Source organism: Oratosquilla oratoria, chromosome 11 (genome assembly GCF_046742065.1).
Source record: "Oratosquilla oratoria isolate Oo_2021 chromosome 11, ASM4674206v1, whole genome shotgun sequence".
Lineage (NCBI taxonomy): Eukaryota > Metazoa > Arthropoda > Malacostraca > Stomatopoda > Squillidae > Oratosquilla > Oratosquilla oratoria.
The window spans coordinates 49452188-49476865 of record NC_134787.1 but is presented as its reverse complement, the minus strand read 5'-3'; the positions used below and the strand labels follow the sequence as shown (position 1 = coordinate 49476865).

At 44.5% G+C, this 24678-nt stretch overlaps 1 protein-coding gene across 6 annotated transcripts in view; it reads left to right on the top strand.

Annotated features, from left to right (window-relative positions):
• Positions 1-24678, top strand: part of poe (E3 ubiquitin-protein ligase-like protein poe) — a 160160-nt gene that overhangs the window by 10158 nt on the left and 125324 nt on the right. For 5 of the 6 annotated variants that reach the window (XM_076192834.1, XM_076192837.1, XM_076192835.1 and 2 more), the window contains exons 8-16: positions 7218-7340; positions 7666-7829; positions 9053-9284; positions 10397-10511; positions 15766-15974; positions 17287-17455; positions 21786-22000; positions 22968-23109; positions 23650-23876. In XM_076192834.1, coding sequence (XP_076048949.1) covers positions 7218-7340; positions 7666-7829; positions 9053-9284; positions 10397-10511; positions 15766-15974; positions 17287-17455; positions 21786-22000; positions 22968-23109; positions 23650-23876 — 1596 coding nt within the window. The remainder of the gene's footprint in view (positions 1-7217; positions 7341-7665; positions 7830-9052; positions 9285-10396; positions 10512-15765; positions 15975-17286; positions 17456-21785; positions 22001-22967; positions 23110-23649; positions 23877-24678) is intronic. The other variant, XM_076192838.1, reaches the window with a different exon arrangement.

Genomic DNA, 24678 nt, shown 5'->3' with positions numbered 1-24678 from the left:
GACATAATGTCACTGAACGACGGGAGGCCGGCGTGAATCACGGTGACGTAGGGGGACAAAATGTACAAAATAGATCGGATGACCGTAATCGACCAGATGTCCGTGATGGGGGAAATGTTAATTTTGATAGGAGAAATGTTAATGAGGCATTGAATGTCAATGAAGGACCAAATAATAATAATATAGAGCAAGGCATAAATAAAAAACAAAATGATAATATAAGACATGATATTGAAACTCAAAATGTGTCAAAAAGAAATAATCACGAGTTTCTTAAAACTATGTACTTTAATGCTCGTAGTATTAGGAACAAATTTCAAGAAATACAGGCGTATATCAAAAGCGAAAATCTCGATATGATAGGAATAACTGAGACATGGTTAAATGGTACAGAGTTTGAAGCTGAATTTAATATTGCGGGATTTAAACACTTTCATCAGGATAGAAACCACAAGAAAGGTGGGGGTGTTCTATTGTATGTTAAAAACAATGTTCATGCTTGTGTTTTAGAGAAAGTGAAACAGGATGCATATGACAGTTTGTGGGTTGAGTTAACCCAAACAAATGGACAAAAAATGAATATAGGTGTAATATATAGGCCAAAGACATTATCATTAGCAGACGACAAACTGTTATTTCAAGAACTGTCTAGTTTCTGCAACCGGAATATATTGATAATGGGTGATTTCAATTTTACTGACATTGATTGGATGACCCTTGAACATGGCCATATAGGTAGTCGTTTGATTGATTTTCTTGGTGACAATTACTTAATTCAGCATGTAAAAGAGCCCACAAGATATGGAAACTTACTCCATTTATTGATCACTAGCCGCGAAAGCATGGTAACTGATGTAGAAGTCGGTGAATCTGTTGCAAATAGCGATCACAACTTAGTCAGATTCAAACTCCTAAACAATTTTAGAATAGATACTTGTGCTTCTAAAATACCCGATTTCAGTAAAGCTCAGTTCATAGGACTACGTCAGGAGCTTCAGCTTACAGATTGGGAGGCAAAATTAAACGAAAGGCCTGTAGATCAGATGTGGGAAATATTTCAAAATACGCTCACTAAGATGATTCAAACTTACATTCCTTTTAAGGACAGACGTCCCCCAAATCAGGCTCGCCCAAAGTGGCTCGACAAAGAAACTGAAAAAAGTACAGTCGTACCTCGGTACTCGACCGCCTCTATACTCGACCAAATCGGTGCTCGACCAAAAAATTCGAGTAGAAAATGCATCGGACCTCGAACAGATTTTCGGTACTCGACTAGCTCGAACAGCGGGTAAGCGTCAGTTCGACTCAGACCGCCAGCGGAGTAAGACGTACGCAGTTTGTTCGAGTATTTCTTCCCAGATTTAAACTTTTTTCGTGTTGCTCTAGCCCTTAATAATGGGTCCAAAGAAAGACAGTGATAAGGGGAAAATTGGTTTCGGTGTTCGAACAAATCGGTGCTCGACCACCACCTCAGAACGGATTATGGTCGAGTACCGAGGTACGACTGTATTGCTAAAAAGAGACAGGCTTATAAGAAATATAAGTGCTCGGGTGCATCAAATGACTATGAAAGTTATGTATCAATACAGAGAGACTTAAAAAAGACAATAAGAAAAAGAAAACGACAATACGAAATGAACATCGCTGATAAATCCAAAGAGAATCCCAAAGAATTCTATAGTTACATTAGAGATAAAAAGGTTGTTAGAAATCACATTGGTCCACTATTATCTGCTGACGGTCAACTTGAATATTCAAATGAAGGAATGTGTAATATCTTAAACAATTATTTTAGCTCGGTATTCGTAAACGAAACACCTCAAAGTGAATTCCAAACTGAAACCTGTGAAAAGTCTGGCGTAAACTTACTCACTACGGTAAATATAACAAAAGAAAAAATTAAAAGGTGTATAGACAAACTCAAAGTTAATAAAACACCAGGGCCTGACGGTTGGCATCCAAGAATCTTAAAGGAAATGAAAAATGAGATTGTTGTTCCATTAGAAATTATTTTCAAGAAATCCATCATATCCGGAGATGTCCCAAGAGAATGGAAGCTAGCTAACGTTACTCCCATATTCAAAAAAGGTGACAAAAAGAAACCAAATAACTATAGGCCTATAAGTTTGACTTCAATCGTAGGAAAAATAATGGAAACTATCATCAGTGTTGAGTGTAGTAGGGAAGGCTTATGGGAGAATCTTAATTGAGAGGATTAGGAGAGGAACAGAAGGAGTAATTGGTGAGGAACAGTGTGGATTTAGGACGGGTAGAGGTTGTGTAGATCAGATCTTTGTGGTAAGACAGATATGTGAGAAAGCTATAGGAAAGGGAAGGATATTTTTTGGGCTTTTATGGATCTGGAAAAGGCTTATGATAGGGTAGACAGAAAGGCACTGTGGGAGGTTATGCAGATTTATGGGATAGGAGGAAAGCTTTTGGGAGCTGTCAAGAGTTTTTATGTGAGTAGTAGAGCATGTGTTAGGATTGGAAATGGAGAGAGTGAGTGGTTTGAAGTAAAGGTGGGACTTCGTCAAGGATGCGTTATGTCGCCCTGGCTGTTCAACTTATACATGGATGGGGTGGTGCGAGAGGTGAATGCTAGGGTAGTGAGTCAGGGATTGGAGATGGTTAAAGAAAATGGAGAAAAGTGGGAGGTGAGCCAGCTGTTGTTTTGCGGACGACACTGCGCTTGTGGCAGGGTCAGAGGAGGGATTGAGGAAGCTGGTGGCAGAGTTTGGGAGAGTATGTGATAGAAGAAAGCTAAAGATAAATGTGGGTAAAAGTAAGGTGATGAGATGTACAAGGGGTGAAAGTGGCAGTAGACTGGAAGTGATGGATAGTTTTAGATACTTGGGTGCAAGTGTAGCAGGAAAAGGTGGAGTGAAGGTGGAGGTAGAATGTAGATTGAGAGAAGCGAGTAAATGCCTTGGTGGTTTAAAGAGTGTAATGAGAAATAGACATTTGGGAATGGATGCGAAGAGGAGACTGTATGAAGGAGTGATTGTGCCAACAGCACTGTATGGGGCAGAAACGTGGAACATAAGAGAAGAAGAGAGAAGGAGTTTGAATGTGTTTGAGATGAGTGTCTGAGAAGTATGGCGGGGGTTACTAGGCTAGATAGAGTGAGAAATGAGGAGGTGAGGAGGAGAACAGGGGTGAAAAAGGATTTGGGAGAGAGGGTTGATGAAAGAATATTAGATGGTTTGGACCCCTGGACAGAATGAGTGACGAAAGACTAGTAAAAGAGGTATGGAAGGCAGATGTGGAGGGAGTGAACATGAGGGGACGTCCTAGGATGAGGTGGATGGATGGGGTGAAGGGGCTTTGGGGAAGAGGGGAATGTCTGTTGAGGAAGGAAGGGAGAGGACGGAAGACAGAGGTGAGTGGAGAATGGTTGTATATGGATGATGTTGTGACGACATGAGGAGGAATAGGCGGGGGGGGTGGGGGGTGGGGTAGTATGTGTGAGTAGATTTTGACGCAGCCCGAAGGGATTTCTCCCCGTCCTCTCCTTATATGCAAAGGGGGACGGAGAGGGGGGGTCGCCGATTAAATGAAGCGGCCTTGCTGTGGATGTACTGTGTCTTGCGACACTGCTTCTGACCCAGGGCGGTGGGCAGGGTTCAGGGATGACCCGTCATCCAGGAGGTGCTCAGATGAGAGGAAGGGTGGGAGGGGTGTGGAGTGTATTTAGGGATGAAATGGGTGGGAGTGTTTTTATGCCTTTCCTTTTGTGGCTACCTCCCTTGGAAGGGGGAAGAAGCCTTGGTATATGTATGTATGTATCATCAGAGATGCTATCAAACATCATTTAGAAAGTAACCATTTGATAAATGATAGCCAGCATGGTTTCAGACGGAAACGTTCTTGCGTGACTAACTTACTCGAATTCTACAACACAGTTATCTCGAATTATGACAAAAGAAACAATATAGATTTAATATATCTAGACTTTGCAAAAGCTTTTGATAACCGTTCCCACACGAAAGACTACTTACTAAATTAGCTTTGCATGGAATAAGTGGTAGCCTATACGGTTGGACTAGTAATTGGTTGAAAGGTCGAAAACAGAGAGTTGTTTTAAATGGAAAAACTTCTGGATGGAAAAGTGTTGCAAATGGAGTTCCTCAGGGTTCCGTTCTTGGGCCACTTCTATTCATAGTATATATAAATGATATAGACCATGGACTAAAATCTACTGTTTCCAAATTTGCTGATGATACAAAACTGTGCGGAGTGGCAAATGATCACTCAAACCAATTAGATATTCAAGAAGATTTAGATCAATTACAGCAATGGTCTGAAAAGTGGCTAATGAAATTTAACACAAGTAAATGCAAGGTAATGCACATAGGTAGAAATAACAGTAAGTACGATTACAAGTTATTTGGAAATTCGTTAACAAAAGTGGATAGTGAAAAAGATCTCGGCGTAATTATCAGTAACGACCTCAAATCATCCAAGCAGTGTATTTCAGCCTCTGAGAAAGCAAATAAGATTCTGGGATTGATTGCGTGATCTTTTGATTTCAAAAGTCCATCACTCATTAAAAAGCTATATAAATCGTTAGTTCGTCCACATTTGGAATATGCTGTTTCCGTATGGTCACCGAATCTCATTAAAGACATTGACAGATTGGAAAAAGTACAACGGCGAGCCACAAAACTGATTCCAAATATCAAAAATAAATCATACAAAAATCGACTTAAGCACATGAATCTGTTTTCCCTAAAAAAGCGTAGACTCAGAGGTGACTTGATACAGGTCTTTAAGATTTTAAAGGGAATTGACAACATCAAAAGTGACCAAATTTTCACATTGAATGAGAATCAGACAAGAAACAATGGTCTCAAACTGTCCGGAAATAGATTCAATTTGGAAGTAGGTAGAAACAACTTTGCCAACCGTGTAGTTAATGAATGGAATAAACTTCCTGCACAGGTAGTGCAATGTAGTTCAGTTTGAAGCTTTAAGAATCATTTAGATAAATACCTAAGTAAGATGCTGTAATGATTATAATTTGTTATATTATTTGTTTTTGTTTTGTTATAATTTGTCTGTCTGATTTTCATTTAAAGGTCAGATATCAACAGATATACCATTCGCTAAAAATCATCGTGTTGCTCGAAAAAGTACTTTTTAAAAGCATACAAATAAAGTTTTTACCTATTACAGAAGAATTTATTCAGAAAATTCATTTTTAATTGCGCCTCGCATACCACTTTTCCGAAGTCTAGATATTCAGAATAACAATATTGTTTGTTTGGCAACTGTGACGTCACGAACGCGGAATTCCCCGAACCTTTCCCGAAGCGCACGGGCGGAATGTTTCGAATAGCAGACGACGCAATGAAATGAAGACAAAACTGTTTTTTGCCAAATTTGATAAGATGTAGATGGTGGAATTATATAGAATACTGTCAGTATGTATTTTTATGTACATTAAACTGTAAATACAAAAAGTTATGGAAGTCTTGATATCTGACTTTTAAAGGTCAGATATCAAGACTTCCATAACTTTTTGTATTTACAGTTTAATGTACATAAAAAAACATACTGACAGTATTCTATATAATTCCACCATCTACATCTTGTCAAGTTTGGCAAAATAAATTTTTGTCTTCATTTCATTGCGTCGTCTGCTATTCGAAACATTCCGCCCGTGCGCTTCGGGAAAGGTTCGGGGAATTCCGCGTTCGTGACGTCACAGTTGCCAAACAAACAATATTGTTATTCTGAATATCTAGACTTCGGAAAAGTGGTATGCGAGGCGCAATTAAAAGTGAATTTTCTGAATAAATTCTTCTGTAATAGGTAAAAACTTTATTTGTATGCTTTTAAAAAGTACTTTTTCGATGATTTTTAGTGAATGGTATATCTGTTGATATCTGACCTTTAACCCCTTCCATACGGTGCCGCACACGTAGGCGTCATGGGGAGCGAGTGTATTCGCGAGGCTGCCATATCGGCGTCTTGATTATATTTATTGTAGTCGCCCCACCATAATGACATTCTTTCTAATTCTTTTGTAATCGCATTTTCTATGGTTATCAAAATTCACGGGTGAAGAGAGAACGATCGATATAAGCGGTGACTATATTTTATGATGCGAGTATTATTACGACACGTCGTACGGCTGGCATTGGTTGCTGCCACCGAGATCTAAGTCCATGACGCCTACGTGTGCGGCACCGTATGGAAGGGGTTAAAATATTAGTTATATGTCAATTTATTATAATTTACTATTTACCTGTTTGTTTGTTATTGAACTATACCTATGCATTTATTTATGTATTTTATTTGTTATTTACAGTATTATAGTTTTTTTTTTTTTTTTCATCCGACCTAGATATGGATCAAAAGGTCTCCTGTCGGCATGCTCCGCCTTTGTAATCCTTTGTGTGTAGGGATGAAAGGGGTGATGTTCCTTTCCTGTGTATAACCATTTTACTTTGCAGTTAATGGCTGACAGGATGAAAAAATGTAAATAAGGACTGAGGTGAATGGGAGTTGAGTGGGTGGGAGTGGAATTATGCCTTTTGACTTTGGCTACCTTCCTTGTAAAGGGGGAAAAGCTCTTGGTATACATATGTATAAAGACTGGGGAAATTTATCCCCAAAGGGTGAGAGCAGAGCTGTAAAAAAGATGGAGATGGTATTAAATGAGGGCAAGGTACCAGCCAGCCAATTCCTGAATATTTTTGTCCTTCTCTCCATTTCCCTCTCTTTCACTCTTTCCTTTCTTCTCCCCCTCTTATCTCCCTACCCCCTCTCTCTTCCCCTTCTCTCCCCTCTCTCCTCCCCTTCTCTCCCCTCTCTCCTCCTCTCTCCCCTCTCTCCTCCCCTTCTCTCCCCTCTCCCCTCTCTCCTCCTTCCTCCCTCTCTCCCCCTCCCTCCTCTATTCTCCCTCCTTTCCTCCTTTATTCTCCCTCCCTCCCTCCTCTATTCTCTCCCCCTCTTCTCTCCCCCTCTTCTCTTCTCCCTTTTCTCTCTCCCCCTCTTCTATCCCCTCTCTTCTCCTCTCTCTCTCCCATCTCTATCTCTCCTCCTCCTTTCTCCCTCTGTCTGTTCCCATCTCCCTCCTCCTCCCTCTATCTGATGAAAATAGTATTATTTTTCATTAATTTTTTCTTTTACTGCTGCTTATTTTTCTTCTGCTGTAATAGTTGAAAAATGAAAATTGAAGGATTGACTAATGTGAATGTCTTTTCCAGACTCCTCCACCACCAAGAGAGGATGATATTGACTCTGCTGCTCCAGCTATTGCAGAGAAAGCGCTCGACCTCTTTAATGTAATCCTCAATGCTGTGCGCACTTCAACCAGAGCTGGAGGGCATGTAAGAATACATTTGTTTGTTGACTTAGAGTATAGCTAAGTATTTTGTTGTATATTCTCTTTTCTAACATAGAACACCCTGGTACTATTGAAGTTAAATACTAACCATTGTGTGGTTAAGAACAATCTTCATGTACTCCCATAGATTTTTCAGTGAATAAATATTGAATTTGTGCAGTTAAGGAATTAATCAGATGGTTATCTTGTCTTGCTACATTGCCTTGACTTGGCTACCTCTCATATAAGGGGGAAGAAGCCCTTGGTATATAGAATAGATATGGATTTATTTATATATATATATATGTGTGTGTGTCTTTCTCGTACAGCATGTACAGAACCTTCAACTGATGGGGTCTTGGCTACTCATGACTGGATTACACAACTTGATGCTTCTGGTGTCAGCAGCAGCCTCCAATGATAAGAAGGATGAAAAAGGAAGGAGTCCAAGCAAAAAGGATTCTGGATCAGCAAGGATCAATCTCACCAAAGTGTAAGCATGGTTAAGAAGTAGAGTGGAATTTTAATGGGAATTGAAAGATAATTGAGATTTAAGGGGGGGAAATAATTATATCACTCGGTAATGCTCAGAAGCCACTTTATAGATATTGTAGTGGTTTTTAGCAAATTTTATTTAGGGGATTTTGAAACTAGGAAATGGGGGAAGGTCCTGTGTAAGTTGTGGGTGTGAGGGAGGGAGGGTCAAAACACACATCCACGTTGTACTCAAAACCAGCTAATGATAATAGGAGGGAGAAGTGGAGGAAACTCGATTAGAATTTGATAGATGAAGATCTAGGTCCTGTATGAAGACGATTATCCACAAGAAGCTACACCTTCAGATGGAGGTAAAGATGATAGCGGGTTTTGAAGATGGGCAAAAAGATGATTCTCAGTGATGCCAATTTTGTTTCTTCCTGTAAAGTGGTACAAAAGATTATGGCAGTGTGCAGGGAAATGGTTGAGAACTCGATAATAGCTGTTGCATCTGGTTTTTCATTGACTACCCAAAGCCCCACAGTAACCAACAATGGTCTTAAGGCCCTCCCATAGATCTCTGGTAACAACCTTTTGACTCTTGTTTGTGTTAGTCTGTGTTATTGGCTTGTTATTGGAAGTGAGGAACAGTAGTTGGTTTTCAGCTGTCCTAGTGTAAAAAAATGAAAGTTGTCTGAAATAGAGGTTTGTCAGGAGACTTAAGTGTTCAAGACTAAGCTGCAAGTATTTTCATTATCTTGTTTATTTATTTATTTTCCATAAAGATAGCTGACACCCAGCAACTGGTCTCTACTTGTGACTATCAGCCAATGACAGAAATGGATACATGCTAATACAACATAAACTGCAGTCTAATATGGCTATCCAGCAGTCTGTAGGAGGACCTAAATATTATTACTGGTTGCTGTAGACGGGTGGTTTCCAGTTGCAGAAACTTGGGGCAACACTTGTTAGCTATTGTAGATAGGACTTTTGGTACCTGTAAATATTTTGTTTGGCACAGTTGTATAGGGGATTTTATTTTGGTACCTGTAAATATTTTGTTTGGCACAGTTTATGGAGTTTTTTTTTTTTTTTTTTGTATATGAATGTATACTTGGTAGTACATTGAGTTAGCACCATTTTTATTTCTTTAGTTGGAGATATTTCTGTTATTTGGATGTTGTATGTTATGATTATAAAAGCAGTTGTTTAATGTGTATTCAATTTATACCTCAGGCAACAAGGATTTGGAGTAGTATGTGTTGCACTAGCTTCACAGGGTGTGACACTTATGACTGGCCTACTTGAGGATGTCAAGGTTGAGGGCTGGACTCCTCCTCGGCCTCCCGAACCTGCGCGACTGGATCCTCTCGAGTCGTATACTGCCACAGAACGTTTAGCTCGTCTCTTCTCTTCCATTCCTCTCAACCAGCTCCTCTTTTATTTAGCCACCATTGCCTATCGGAAGGTGAGTTTTGTGTAATAGTGGAATGACATGAACCAAATGACCTGGCCATGATCAGCTGCAGGAAAGTGGGTTATCCTCCACAGGACCTGTGTGTATGATTGGTCACTGGTTAGAAGGTGAGTTTGGAATCTGGTGAATAAAAAAAAATTAAAATGAGAAATACATTTAAGTATACTTAACATTTTGATGGTAATAGCCATCTTCTTACCGTGGAGGTATTTATTTTCTAAATTTTGAGTACTTTAAAAACTTTTGGTGTTGCATAGCAAGTTTCCAAACTAGCTGAAGTCATGCTGTTGTGGTTTTCCATAGCCATACCTTTGCCATTTCTTTGTTGGGACAAGTGGGAGATGGGTGTCTGGAAGTAGAGAGAATGATGAAAACACTTGACGATCATGCTAATGCTTTCAGATCATGAAAAACACGTACACAGTGTTAATGTTGCAGCTGCTTTTTTAAACTAAGTCCTTATCTCGTATTTTCTAGTGCTCCATGTTGGCTCAGGTATTTTATTATATTTTATGGATGTCCTAGCATTCTTGAGCTGCATAGCTGTCTTAGTTACCCTCAAGCTGTCTTGTTCTTAGATGTTTCTCCAATGCTACATTATGATTTTTTGAATTTTTCTTTTAATGGTTTGTCTTAGAATTTTTGCCATAATTAGGTGTCTGGTTCTTTGGTTGACTTGTTTATTGGTTACACATTTACTGTTATGCTGTGCGTGTTATGATTTTTCTTAAGAAGTATATCTTTGGTGTCAGATTTGTTTTTATTCTTATATTTTTGCCATACATGATTTTATACTGTGTACATGGCATCAGACACTTGATAATGCATATTTGATGTTGGTCATTTTTCATGCTACACAATTTGGTGTTCAGCATTATCCTAGGATGCATTTGGATCTTGAATGTTGGTTCATTTCCTTAGTCTGCACTTTTGAAAACATCTCTTTTGAGGATCTATTTTACTATCTGATATGTTCTGTATTACAAGTAGGATATTTGTTTTTGTTTTATTCTATTTGCTTTGATTACTCTTAGTACATTGTCGTAAAAATTCTCATTAGTGAGTAACAAATTGTTTTTGCTAATATGTTGTGTACATTGCAGGCTTGCAACCTAAAACGCACTCATCGTACTTGTGGAGAAGGCGACACTTTCAGTATATCAGACTCTACTACGTACTATGATGATGACTTCTCTGAAGGAAGTTTAGGGGAAGAAGGTAAGAAAGACCTTTGTCCTTTGTACCATGCAGCTGGGTTTTGGATTGGTGAGATGTGCGACACTGCTTCTGACCCAGGGCGGTGGGCAGGGTGCAGGGATGACCCGTCATCCAGGAGGTGCTCAGATGAGAGGGAGGGTGGGAGGGGTGTGGAGTGTATTTAGGGATGAAATGGGTGGGAGTGTTTTTATGCCTTTCCCTTTTTGGCTACCTCCCTTGAAAGGGGGGCCTTGGTATATGTATGTACGAGATGTGTGTAAGCTGGACATGTGCTGACTCATCCACCCTAGTTATAAAGGGGAAAGGCCTTTTAGCACATGGCTATAGGTACTGAACTAAATGCATCTTCTTTGTATGAATAGAATAGTCTGACAACATTAGTACCATTGCACAGTACAAGGTTAAACCAAGTTGGGTTCAACCCTTTATTGGCAGTGATAATGCTTGAATTCTAGAAAAAAGATAACTGGTGACTAAAAAAATAAATTATAGAAAAAAGTGAAGTAATACTAGGATCAAAAAAGAATGAACTTAGGTATTATTACTTGTTATTTTTCTGTAATTATCAGGCTATTTATTTCATAGCACTACCTTTATTGAAATTCATGTTTTGTGGATCGTGTGTATCAGTTCTCTTCACTCCCACTCTTCTTTCCCACTTTTTTCCCACTCTTCTCTCACTCTTCTTATCCTCCTTCACCTCTCAGGCTCTCCTTCCACACCTCTCTGGCTCCCCCCCCTCTTTTATATCTTCTCTCTTCTCTGTCTCTTATCTTTCTCAAATTCCAAGTCTCAGCTCCATACAGCACTGTGGGCACAATCACTGTACAACATTGTGAACACAATGCTCCCTCATACAATCCTCTTAGTGTTCATCCCCAGACATTTATTTTTTGTGACACTTTTCATGTACCCCCAGATGTTTATTTGTATTCTTTAATCATAATGCACATTTACCTTCTGCCATTTACACTCCATTCCTAAATCTTTTACAAGGTCTACTACTTTATAGAAAGTTTTTGACTGTTCTCGATAAATTTCCCCCTATCCCATTCATGTGCAACACACTCCACAATGCCTCTGTCTATCCTGCCATGTGTCTTCTCAAAGTCTATTAAAGCCAAAAAGACGTCCTTCCCCATTGCCAGGCACTCTTATATATATGATTGCAGGTATTTGATCTGTGCATCCTCTTCTCTCCTGAACTCTCACTGCTCTTCCCCTGTTGTTTCCATTGTTCCTGTCTAAATCCTTTTGTTTAACACCCTTCCATACACCTTAGTGACTACACCTAACAGTTTGATCTCTCTAAAATAACTACATTCATATTTGTCCCCTTTTCTGTTGTATAGTGGAATTATTTGGGTAGAGTTCCACTGTACATGCTGTCATATCTTAGTTTCATGCATAACCGTGAGGCATCTAGGCAGGCTCATTGATGAACATAAGTATAATGATGTAGACAGACAAGCATGCCAATGTATATTCAGGCACTTAAGTGTATATATGAATAAAGATGTGCTTATGTATACATGCACATGTATGTATTATCTCATTTGTACCTTGTAAAACCTCAGTATGATGGCAAGTTATTTTGTTCATGGTGGGTTTATGCTTTAAGATGACCCCCCCCCCCATGTCAGGGATATAAGCAGGAAAGGTCTTTTCTATATGTATGCATGATGTCAAATCTATTAATATAAGTTTTAGTTTAACTTTTCTTTTTCTGCATGAAGGGACAGGGGGGATGTCACCAATTAAGTGAAGTGGCCTTGTTGTGGATGTACTATGTTGCATTGCTTTTGACCTAGGGCAGTTGGCAGATGCAGGGATGACCCATCATCCATGAGGAGCTGAGATGTGAGGGGTGGAAAGGATGGTGAATGGGAGGGAAATGGGTGGGAATAGGTATGTGCCTCTGTCTTAGGTACCTCCAGTAAGGGCAAAAAATATACTTATACCAAAGACTTTTTACCCCCTACAAGGGAGGTGGCCAAAAAAACATACATACATACATTCATATACCAAGGCTTTTTCTCCCATACAAGGGAGGTAGCTAAAAAGGAAAAGGCATAAAATCATTCCCACCCATTCCATCCCTGAATACACTCCACACCCCTCCACCCTCCCTCTCATCGTAGCGCCTCCTGGATGACGGGTCATCCCTGCACCTTGTCCACTGCCCTGGGTCAGAAGCAGTGTCGCAAGACACAGCACATTCACAGCAATGCAGCTTCATTAAATCGGCGACCCCCCCCCTCTTTCCGTCCCCCCATGCATAAAAGAAGACGGGGAGAAATCCCTTTGGGCTGCATCAAATTTTGCTCACACATACTACCTCACCCCCCATCCACCACCTATTCCACCTCATGCATCACAACATCATCCATATACGACCATTCTCCATTCACCCGTCTTCTGTCCTCTCCCGTCCTTCCTCAACAGACATTCCCCTCTTCCCCAAAGCCCCCTTCACCCCATCCATCCACCTCATCGTAGGATGTCCTTTCATGTTCACTCCCTCCACATCTGCCTTCCAAACACCTTTTACTAGTCTTTCCTCACTCATTCTTTCCGTGTGTCCAAACCATCCTAATAAGCTTTCATCAACCCTATCTCCCAACTCCCTTTCCACCCCTGTTCTCTTCCTCACCTCCTCATTTCTCACTCTATCCAGCCTAGTAACCCCCATCATACTTCTCAGACACCTCATCTCAAACACATTCAAACTCCTTCTCTCTTCCTCTCTTATGTTCCATGTTTCTGCCCCATACAGTGCTGTTGGCACAATCGCTCCTTCATATAGTCTCCTCTTAGCATCCATTCCCAAATGTCTATTCCTCATTACACTTTTTAATCCACCAAGGCATTTACTCGCTTCTCTCAATCTACATTCTACCTCCACCTTCACTCCACCTTTTCCTGCCACATTTGCACCCAAGTATCTAAAACTATCCACTTCCTCCAGTCGCTCTCCCTTAATGCTCACTTCCAGACTACTGCCACTTTCACCCCTTGTACATCTCATCACCTTACTTTTACCCACATTTATCTTCAGCTTTCTTCTATCACACACTCTCCCAAACTGTCACCAACTTCCTCAATCCGTCCTCCGATCCTGCCACAAGCGCAGTGTCGTTCGTAAACAACAGCTGGCTCACCTCCCACTTTTCTCCATTTTCTTTAACCATCTCCAATCCCTGACCCACTACCCTTGCATTTACCTCTCGCACTACCCCATCCAAGTATAAGTTGAACAGCCAGGGTGACATAACGCATCCTTGACGAAGTCCCACCTTTACCTCGAAACACTCACTCTCTCCATTTCTAATCCAAAAAAACAAAGGCATAAAATCCACTCCCACCCATTCCATCCCCATATACTCCACTCCCATCTACCCCCCCCTACCTTTTATATAGGCTCATCCCCATATATTCCACTCCCACCAAACCCCCCCCCCTCCCTTTTATCTTGGCTCCTCCTGGGTGACAGGTCATCCCTGCATCTTACCCACTGCCCTGGGTCAGAAGCAGTGTTGGAAGACACAGCACATCCACAGCAAGGCCACTTCATTAAATCAGCAATCCCCCTGTCCCCTCATGCAGAAATGGAGAAGACTGAGAGAAATCCCTTTGGGCTGCTTCAATTTTTTTTTTCACAAACTCCCTCACCCCTATCCCCCACTCACTCCTTTTTATGCATGACAGCATCATCTATACACAACCATTTTCCATTCACCCCTACCTTCTGTCCTCTCCCATCCTTCCTCAACAGACATTCCCCACTTTTCCAATGCCCCTTTTACCCCATCCATCCATCTCGTCGTTGGTTGCCCCCTCATGTTCACTCCTACCTCTGCCTTCCATACCTCTTTTACTGATCTTTCTTCAATTATTCTTTCCATGCATCCAAACCATCTTATTACTATTTCATCAACCCTATCTCCCAACTCCCTTTCCACCCCCATTCTCCTCCTCACCTCGTTTCTCACTATCCAACCTAGTAACCCCTATCATACTTCTCAGGCATTTCATCTCAAACACATTCAAACTCCTCTCTTCCTGTCTTATGTTCCATGTTTCTGCCCCATACAGTGCTGTCAGCACAATCACTCCTTACAGTCTCCTCTTAGCAGCCACTCTCAAATGTCTATTTCTCGGTACACTTTTTAATCCCCCAGGGTATGTAGTTGCTTTTCTCAATTTACATTCTACCTCCACTTCTCCCTTTCCTGCCACATTCGCACCCAAGTATCTAAAGCTATTCACTTCCAGTCTGCTGCCACTTTCTCCACTCATCACCTTACTTTTACCCACATTTATCTTACTTCCTTCTTTTGCACACCTTCCCCTTTTACCCACATTTATCTTGCTTCCTTCTTTTGCACACCTTCCCAAACTGTCACCAACTTCCTCAATCCCTCCTCTGATCCTACTATGAGCGCATTGTCATCAGCAAACAACAACTGGTTTATCTCCCATTTTTCTCCATTTTCTTTAACCATCTCTAATCCCTGACCCATTACCTTTGCATTTACCTCTTGCACTACCCAATCCATGTATAAATTGAACAGCCTTGACGAAGGCCCACCTTTACCTCAAACCACCCACTCCATTTCTGATTTTAACATAAGCTCTACTACTGTTGTAAAAACTCTTGACTGCTCATAAAAGCTTTCCTCCTATCCCATGTATCAGCAATACCTCCCACAGTGCCTTCCTGTCAGCCCTATCATAACCTTTTCCAAATCCATAAAGTCCCAAAACACATCCTTACCTTTTCCTATAGCTTTCTCACATATCTTACCCCAAAATCTGATCCATGCAACCCCTACCTGTCCTAAACCCACACTGTTCCTCACCAATTACTCCCTCTGTTCCTCTCCTAATCCTATGTCAAAACTGTCCCATAAGCCTTCCCAACTACACTTAAACTGATTCCTCTGAAACCACTACACTCACTTTTCCCCTTTTCCCTTGTAAAAGGTGAAAAAGATCTTGGTATATAGGTAGATGGAACTGGGTATTTGGTAGAGCCAGGACAAACTCCAATAATTCCATGATTTGCGTTTGAATGAAATTGTCTGAATAGCTAGAACAAAATTTTTGCAAATGTGTAAAGAAAATAGAATGTGATGTGATGTGATCAGTAATTTGTATGCAAGGGAAATCCAAATAGACCTAGTTCATGTCTGTAATTAAGTTGCTCTTATAACCTAAAGAACTTGGTGATTGGGTTATTTGTATTCATCAGATGATGACTCTGTGATAATAGGCCCCTGGTTTGAAGAATCAACAACCCCAGGGGAAGGTGTCCAGGATGAAGGGACTGATGCCTCCTCCAATCAGGGAAACACTGGAGGTGATACAGCCAACTCTCCTGATAATTCCCAGGCGAAGACACCACACAGACATAATTCAGAAGTCACTACAATAGTTCCAGAGAAGGGAGAACCACATGGGGTAAGTTGCTTGGAAGTTTGTTGACCAAGGATTGCCTTCAAAAGATACCCACACATGCATACATTCATGTGTGCACACACACACATGTACTCAATCACACGAACATTCATGCATATACACACATTCACATGCACATAGGTATGTATGCACATTCATGTACATGTACACACTCCTACACAAAGACACGTACTTTTGTGTACAGATGTATGCTCATGTGCTTTCATTCATTATTCAATAAATAATAGTGTAAAACTGTTGATTTGTGGGTGAAAGACAGTTCAGATTATATATTGTGGTGGTAGACAGACTTGCATTGATACTTAAGTCAAGATTAGTGCTGTTGTAATATTACTTTAAAGTACATTTACTTGCGACACTGCTTCTGACCCAGGGCAGTGGACAAGGTGCAGGGATGACCTGTCATCCAGGAGGTGCTCAGATAAGAGGGAGGGTGGAGGGGGTGTGGAGTGTATTCAGGGATGGAATGGGTGGAAATGATTTTATGCCTTTCCCTTTTTGGCTACCTCCCTTGTAAGGGGGAAAAAGCCTTGGTATATGTATATGTATGTATGTACATTTACCAAATCTGTGCACAGTGTATTCAACAGAGTTGTTAAAAGGGGCAGGTTTTGTTTAAACATTGCTGTAATTAATCATTAGTTTGTCAGTGAAGGGTATCTGCTAGCTGTGATATGGATATATTACCTTGAGTTTCAGACTAAAATCCACCAACTAGAAGATCTCTGTAGGAAATATTGAAATCTTGTTAGTGTTTTTATTTGTGGGTTTGCACATTGCTGCTGTAGGAAGAAAAAGACAGTAATTGCCATTTGTTAGCTCATTTATGAAAAAGTGGAGAAGACTGTTCAGTTGATAGAAATCTTGGGCCTGGTCCAGAGACAGTGGCAACTCTACACATGCAAATGAAGATAGACATCAGTGTGCTGGAGAGATTCATCACTGTACCAGCCATTTGCAAATATCTCCATGCTCACCTCTTTCCATAGGTGCAACCCTTCAGACTCTAGACTGGGCTCAACATCTTTCTTTGAACTAATGCTCTTTCCTCTACCTTATTAAATAAGGTGCGCTGCCACTTGGCAGCTGCGGGTTATCCTTGTTGATGAAATAGAAACAAATCCACAATAACACAACAGACACCAGTCCAATTCTACTTCCTGGACAGTTTTGTGTGAGGATCTGAGGACCATTCCTGGCCTCTGGGTGTCAAATTACAAAAACTTGAAACAATAGCAGTTGTAATCTTCAATAGGGGTGAGATAGAAGGCTGATTTATTTTTTATTATTTCAGTATATCTCGTTAGCATCCCACATATTCCTGCTGATGAATAGTTACCTGGTTGAGAGCGAGTGTGCGTACGTGGAGCAGTACATGCGAGCTGGCCTGGCAGAAACACACATGGTGGTGCTGGCTGCCATCATTAGAGATTTGGACAGGGAAGCAGCTCGCTCAGATTCAGGTATGTTTTTGGGGGAAAGGCTCCTTCATATTATGCTGAATTTTTTTTATTTGATTCATCCTCATTCTTCTCCACCTTCTCCAAATCCTCCTCTTATCCTGCTACTTACACCCTTCCCCTCCCCCTTCTTCTCATCCCCTACTTTCCCCGTTCTTCATCCCCCTCCTCATCCCCCTCCTCATCCCCCTCTTCATCCCCCTCTTCCTCCTCCTCCTCCTCCTCCTCCTCCTCCTCCTTTTCTTCCTCCTACCTCTTCCTCCTCCCTCCTCCCCCTTTTCTTCCCCCTCTTCTTCCTGTGCCCCTTCCTCCTCCCCTTCTTCCTCCTGTGCCCCTTCCTCCTCCCCCTCTTCCTCCTGTGCCCCTTCCTCCTCCCCCTCTTCCTCCTCCACCTCTTCCTCCTGTGCCCCTTCCTCCTCCCCCTCTTCCTCCTGTGCCCCTTCCTCCTCCCCCTCTTCCTCCTCCTCCCCCTCTTCCTCCTCCCCCTCTTCCTCCTGTGCCCCTTCCTCCTCCTCCCCCTCTTCTTCCTCCCCCTCTTCCTCCTGTGCCCCTTCCTCGCTCCCCCTTTTCTCCTCCCCCTCTTCCTCCTCCCCCCTCTTCTCCTCCCCCTTTCCTTCCTCCTCCTCCCTCTTCCTCCTCCCCCTCTTCCTTCTCCTCCCCTTCCTCCTCCTCCCCTCTTTCCTCCTCCCCCTCTTCCTCTCCTCCTACTACTCCTCCCCTCTTCCTCTTCCTCCCTTTCCTCCTCCTCCTCCCCCTCTTCCTCCCCCTCCTCCTCCTCCCCCTCTTCCTCCTTTCCTCCTCCTCCCCCTCTTCCTCCTCCCCCTCTTCCTCCTCCTCCCCCTCTTCCTTCCTCCTCCTCCCCCTCTTCCTCCTCTCTCCTCCCCCTCTTCCTCCTCTCTCCTCCCCCTCTTCCTCCTCTCTCCTCCCCCTCTTCCTCCTCCTCCCCCTCCCCTCCTCCTCCCACTTCCACCTCCTCCCCCATTTCCTCCTCCCCTCTTCCTCTTCCTCCCCCACTTTCCTCTTCCTCCCCCTCTTCCTCTTCCTCCCCCCCTTCCTTCCTCCCTTTCCCCTCTCTTCCTCCTCTTCCTCCCTCTCTTCCTCTTTCTCCTCGTCTCTTTCCCCTCCCCCACTTCCTCCTCCCCCTCCCCCACTTCCTCCTCCCCCTCCCCCACTTCCTCCTCCCCCTCCCCCACTTCCTCCTCCCCCTCCCTCACTTCCTCTTCATTCTTTCTCCTCTACTTCCTTTTTTCTTTCTCCTCTTTGTCATCCTCTTTCTTCTCATCCTCTTTCTCCTCGTCATTCTTTCTCCTCACCTTCCCCAATCCCATCCTCTTTCTCCTCATCATCCTCTTTCTCCTCATCGTCCTCTTTCTCCTCATCATCCTCTTTCTCCTCATCATCCTCTTTCTCCTCATCATCCTCTTTCTCCTCATCGTCCTCTTTATCGTCTTCCTCTTTATCGTCTTCCTCTTTCCTTGCTTCATCCTCCTCCTTTCTCCTCTTCTTCCTCTTTCTTTACCCTTGTCCTCTTGTTTCTTTCTCCTCATCCTCCTTTCTTCCTCCTTATCCTCCTTTCTTCCTCCTTATCCTCCTAATTTTCTCCACATCCTCTTCTTTCTTTCTCCTTGTCATTCTCTTCCCCGTTTGATCTCCTCATCCTCTTTCTACTTATCTTCTTTCTCCTCTTTAACATCATCCTCTCTCTACTTATCTTCTCTCTCCTCTTTCTCCTCATCCTCCTTATTCTCCTATTCCTTCTCATCTTCCTCTTTCTCCTGGTTCTCTCTTTTTGTCGTCATTCTCCTTTCACCTTGTTTTCCTTTTCTCCTTGTCGTCCTCCTTTCTCTATATCACCCTCCTTTCTCCTCATCATCATCCTTTCTTCTCGTCATCCTCCTTTCTCCTTGTTATTCTCATTTTTTCTCCATCATTCTCCCCATCATCATCCTTTTTCCTCGTCATCCCCTTTTTCCTCGTCATCCCCCTTTTCCTCGTCATCCCCCTTTTCCTCGTCATCCCCCTTTTTCCTCGTCATCCCCCTTTTTCCTCGTCATCCCCCTTTTTCCTCGTCATCCCCCTTTTTCCTCGTCATCCCCCTTTTTCCTCGTCAGCCCCCTTTTTCCTCGTCAGCCCCCTTTTTCCTCGTCAGCCCCCTTTTTCCTCGTCAGCCCCCTTTCTCCTCGTCAGCCCCCTTTCTCCTCGTCAGCCCCCTTTCTCCTCGTCAGCCCCCTTTCTCCTCGTCAGCCCCCTTTCTCCTCGTCAGCCCCCTTTCTCCTCGTCAGCCCCCTTTCTCCTCGTCAGCCCCCTTTCTCCTCGTCAGCCCCCCTCTCCTCGTCAGCCCCCCCCCTCTCCTCGTCAGCCCCCCGTCTCCTCGTGTGCCCCCTCTCTCCTCGTCGGCCCCCTCTCTCCTCGTCATCCCCCCTCTCTCCTCGTCATCCCCCCTCTCTCCTCGTCATCCCCCCTCTCTCCTCGTCATCCCCCCTCTCTCCTCGTCATCCCCCCTCTCTCCTCGTCATCCCCCCTCTCTCCTCGTCATCCCCCCTCTCTCCTCGTCATCCCCCCTCTCTCCTCGTCATCCCCCTCTCTCCTCGTCATCCCCCTCTCTCCTCGTCGTCCCCCTCTCTCCTCGTCATCCCCCTCTCTCCTCGTGTTCCCCCTCTCTCCTCGTCGTCCCCCTCTCTCCTCGTCGTCCCCCTCTCTCCTCGTCGTCCCCCTCTCTCCTCGTCGTCCCCCTCTCTCCTCGTCGTCCCCCTCTCTCCTCGTCGTCCCCCTCTCTCCTCGTCGTCCCCCTCTCTCCTCGTCGTCCCCCCTCTCTCCTCTTCATCCCCCCCTCTCCCCGTCATCCCCCCCTCTCCTCGTCATCCCCCACTCTCCTCGTCATCCCCCACTCTCCTCGTCATGCCCGACTCTCCTCGTCATCCCCCCCTCTCCTCGTCATCCCCCCCTCTCCTCGTCATCCCCCCCTCTCCTCCTCATCCCCCCCTCTCCTCCTCATCCCCCCCTCTCCTCGTCGTCCCCCCTCTCCTCGTCATCCCCTCTCTCCTCGTCGTCCCCCTCTCTCCTCGTCATCCCCCCCTCTCCTCGTCATCCCCCTCTCTCCTCGTCATCCCCCTCTCTCCTCGTCCGTCCCCCTCTCTCCTCGTCATCCCCCTCTCTCCTCGTCATCCCCCTCTCTCCTCGTCAGCCCCCTATCTCCTCGTCGGCCCCCTCTCTCCTCGTCGGCCCCCTTTTTCCTCGTCGGCCCCCTCTCTCCTCGTCGGCCCCCCTCTCTCCTCGTCGGCCCCCCTCTCTCCTCGTCGGCCCCCCTCTCTCCTCGTCGGCCCCCCTCTCTCCTCGTCGGCCCCCTCTCTCCTCGTCGGCCCCCTCTCTCCTCGTCATCCCCCCTCTCTCCTCGTCGGCCCCCTCTCTCCTCGTCATCCCCCTCTCTCCTCGTCATCCCCCTCTCTCCTCGTCATCCCCCTCTCTCCTCGTCATCCCCCTCTCTCCTCGTCATCCCCCTCTCTCCTCGTCATCCCCCTCTCTCCTCGTCATCCCCCCCTCGCCTCGTCATCCACACCTCTCTTCGTCTTCCCCCCCTGTCCTCGTCATCCCCCCCTCTCCTCCTCATCCCCCCCTCTCCTCCTCATCCCCCCCTCTCCTCCTCATCCCCCCCTCTCCTCCTCATCCCCCCCTCTCCCCCCCTCTCTCCTCGTCATCCCCCCTCTCTCTCCTCGTCATCCCCCTCTCTCCTCGTCATCCCCCCCTCTCTCCTCGTCATCCCCCTCTCTCCTCGTCATCCCCCTCTCTCCTCGTCATCCCCCTCTCTCCTCGTCATCCCCTCTCTCCTCGTCATCCCCCTCTCTCCTCGTCATCCCCCTCTCTCTCCTCGTCATCCCCCTCTCTCCTCGTCATCCCCCTCTCTCCTCGTCATCCCCCTCTCCTCGTCATCCCCCTCTCTCCTCGTCATCCCCCTCTCTCCTCGTCATCCCCCTCTCTCCTCGTCATCCCCCCCTCTCCTCGTCATCCCCCCCTCTCCTCGTCATCCCCCCCTCTCCTCGTCATCCCCCCCTCTCCTCGTCATCCCCCCCTCTCCTCGTCATCCCCCCCTCTCCTCGTCATCCCCCCCTCTCCTCCTCATCCCCCCCTCTCCTCCTCATCCCCCCCTCTCCTCCTCATCCCCCCCTCTCCTCCTTATCCCACTTCCTCATCCCTCTTTTTTCATCCCTTTCCCTCCTCTCTCCTTCTCCTTCCTTTTTTTTTCCTTGTTTCCCATCCTCTCTCCTTTTTCCTGCTCTAGCTCCGACTCTGTTGTAATAGTAATGAAATTAATATTAATATTTTTTTCTCCTTACAGGAAGCTTGACATGCTACCTGGGTCCAGTACTTGGCTCCCTGTATGATGAATTTTCGTATGCTCTCTACCGCTTTACCCACAATGTCATAGCATCAGGACTTCTCAGCGAGACTTTGCAGAGCACCCTCTTGGCCCAATTAGGTGTCTCTCCATGGACCCCAGATGGGGAGTGGCCGCTGCAAGTTCTGCCCAGAACTTTGGCTGTCTTGGCCCAGGTAAGATTGACAATGTAGGCAATAGGGATTTGTTAGAACATTGTTGAAGGCAGGACTAGGCACTTATAGTGGAGGTGGGGGTAGTAGGGTATTGGCTGCTTGTTATTGTGGGGTTAAAAGTTGATCAGTAGCATGAAGCTGATACTGTAGGGTCTGTATGTGGTGCCCCTACAGACCAGAGCCACACATTTTCTGTAATAAAGGAAATATCTTTTCATAGAGAAATGATGATACTTTATTATACTGCAACTGTCCCTCCACTCGTTACTCCCCTGTACCACTTCTCAGAATATTAATTTTCTCATTTCACTGAACCCTGTGGTGGGGGACAAGGATACTGCCATCAAGTATTTCCACTTGAGTGTAGAGTTGTTGTTCACTTTTACATTGATGAATGAAAGCCTAGGAGTTGACCTTACTTTAATGTTCCAGACTGCTCTCTCATCTGTTTATACAATGCAACCTCTGGAGTAACCTCGGGGGTTGCCAGATTTGATATGTTTACACATGCACAAGTAGGCTGTTGCCATATTTTCATCTATAAAGAAGTGTAGTCCACTGATCACTTGAGGACAATGGACTGTCCTTAGGGAGGATCTGTGACAATAGATGGTCACAGTACTTCTGGCTCCTTGCACATCAGTGCACACATGTGCATGATGGACATCAAAATGATAACATGAATCTTAAAAGGCAACAAAAATGGGGTGGGTATAGGACTAGGCAGCCTTCCTCCTATATCCCCAAAGGGAACCTTCCTAAAAAAAAGTAAAGGCATCATAAGAGGGCCTGGGAGGAGTTTTACAACCAGAACCCTAAGGGGTCTTTCAATGTGTGTGGATGTGGTACAGATGAGAGTAAAAGAAGAGATAGGCAGTACGTTTGTGAGAAGAAAAATGGATGTGTTGGCACTGAGTGAAACCTAGCAAGTTTCAGAAATAGATTCCTAAAATATCCATCTTATCAGGTTTTGCTCCTGCGGCAGCGAAGAGATAAAGACGAGCTGAAATGTGACTCTGACACAGCTTGTGTCCTCATTTGGCACAGGGTCATAGCCACCCTAACAAAGTCCATCTCCAACCCACCTCCACCTGATGTTGAAGCAGAAGGTAAGATGGTAATTTTAGATTCCTCTCCACCTAAAGGTTGCCACAGAGCTGAATGAAATAGTTTAGTCATTAGCAACAATTAAAGAAATGGAAAAAGGGGGGGGGGGCCTACTCATGGGAGTTAGGTTGGCTACAATCTCTTTGCTACTAAAAGGGGTACCATGCAGATATGATAATAATTGTTGCCACATGTTGCACAGGTAGGAAACCCATAACCCTACAGCAACTGGCAACAGTAAGTTCTTAGGCCCCCTTTCACATCTCTAAGAAGAAATGTTGGACTTGCTTTATAGTATTGGGATGTTTGTGTCACTGGCTTACATAGTAGGAGGGGAGAAGCCATTTGTTGTAAGATCTCCTTGTGTATAGCAGGACTATACTTGTACTCCTCCAATCCACCAGTACAGATCTTATGGTACTCGCAGATGAAGCTCAAATTGGTTTGTAGCCCAAGGTCCTTGGTCGTCTTCCACCAAGGAAGTTGGAGGGGGGAGGGGGCAACAAGTGTGTATAGGATTTGTAAAACTGATTCTTTTGCAGATCTCAATGTGGAACATGCACAGTTGTTGCTCTTCCTGTTCCATTCCTTGCAACTGATGCAGAAGAAGTGTGTGCTGCTTGGTGTTGCATCAGCTATAGTCAATGTTGCACATGTAGTCAAGACACCCATGAGGGACACTCAGGTTCTCCACCTTGCTCGTCTTCTTCTCATCTTTGATTATCTAATGAAGAATTTGTATGAAGCTCCTCAACATCTTATTGAACAGGTAAGATGTGACTTTGGCCTGTGTTGGGTTACATAAAATTGCCAAATGTTGAGATGCATTTGCACACACACTCTCACACATACACTTGAACTCATACACACACTTGCACACACACACACTTGCACACACACACACACTTGCACACACACACACACTTGCACACACACACACTTGCACACACACACACTTGCACACACACACACTTGCACACACACACACTTGCACACACATACACACACTTGCACACACATACACACACTTGCACACACATACTCACACTTGCACACACATACACACACTTGCACACACACACACACACTTGCACACACACACACACACTTGCACACACTTGCACACACACACACTTGCACACACACACACTTGCACACACACACACTTGCACACACACACACTTGCACACACACACACTTGCACACACACACACTTGCACACACACACACTTGCACACACACACACACACACACACACACACACTTGCACACACACACTTGCACACACACACACACACACTTGCACACACACACACACACACTTGCACACACACACACACACACACTTGCACACACACACACACACTTGCACACACACACACACACACTTGCACACACACACACACACACACACTTGCACACACACACACACACTTGCACACACACACACACACACACACACACACTTGCACACACACACACACACACACACACTTGCACACACACACACACACTTGCACACACACACACATACTTGCACACACACACACTTGCACACACATACACATACA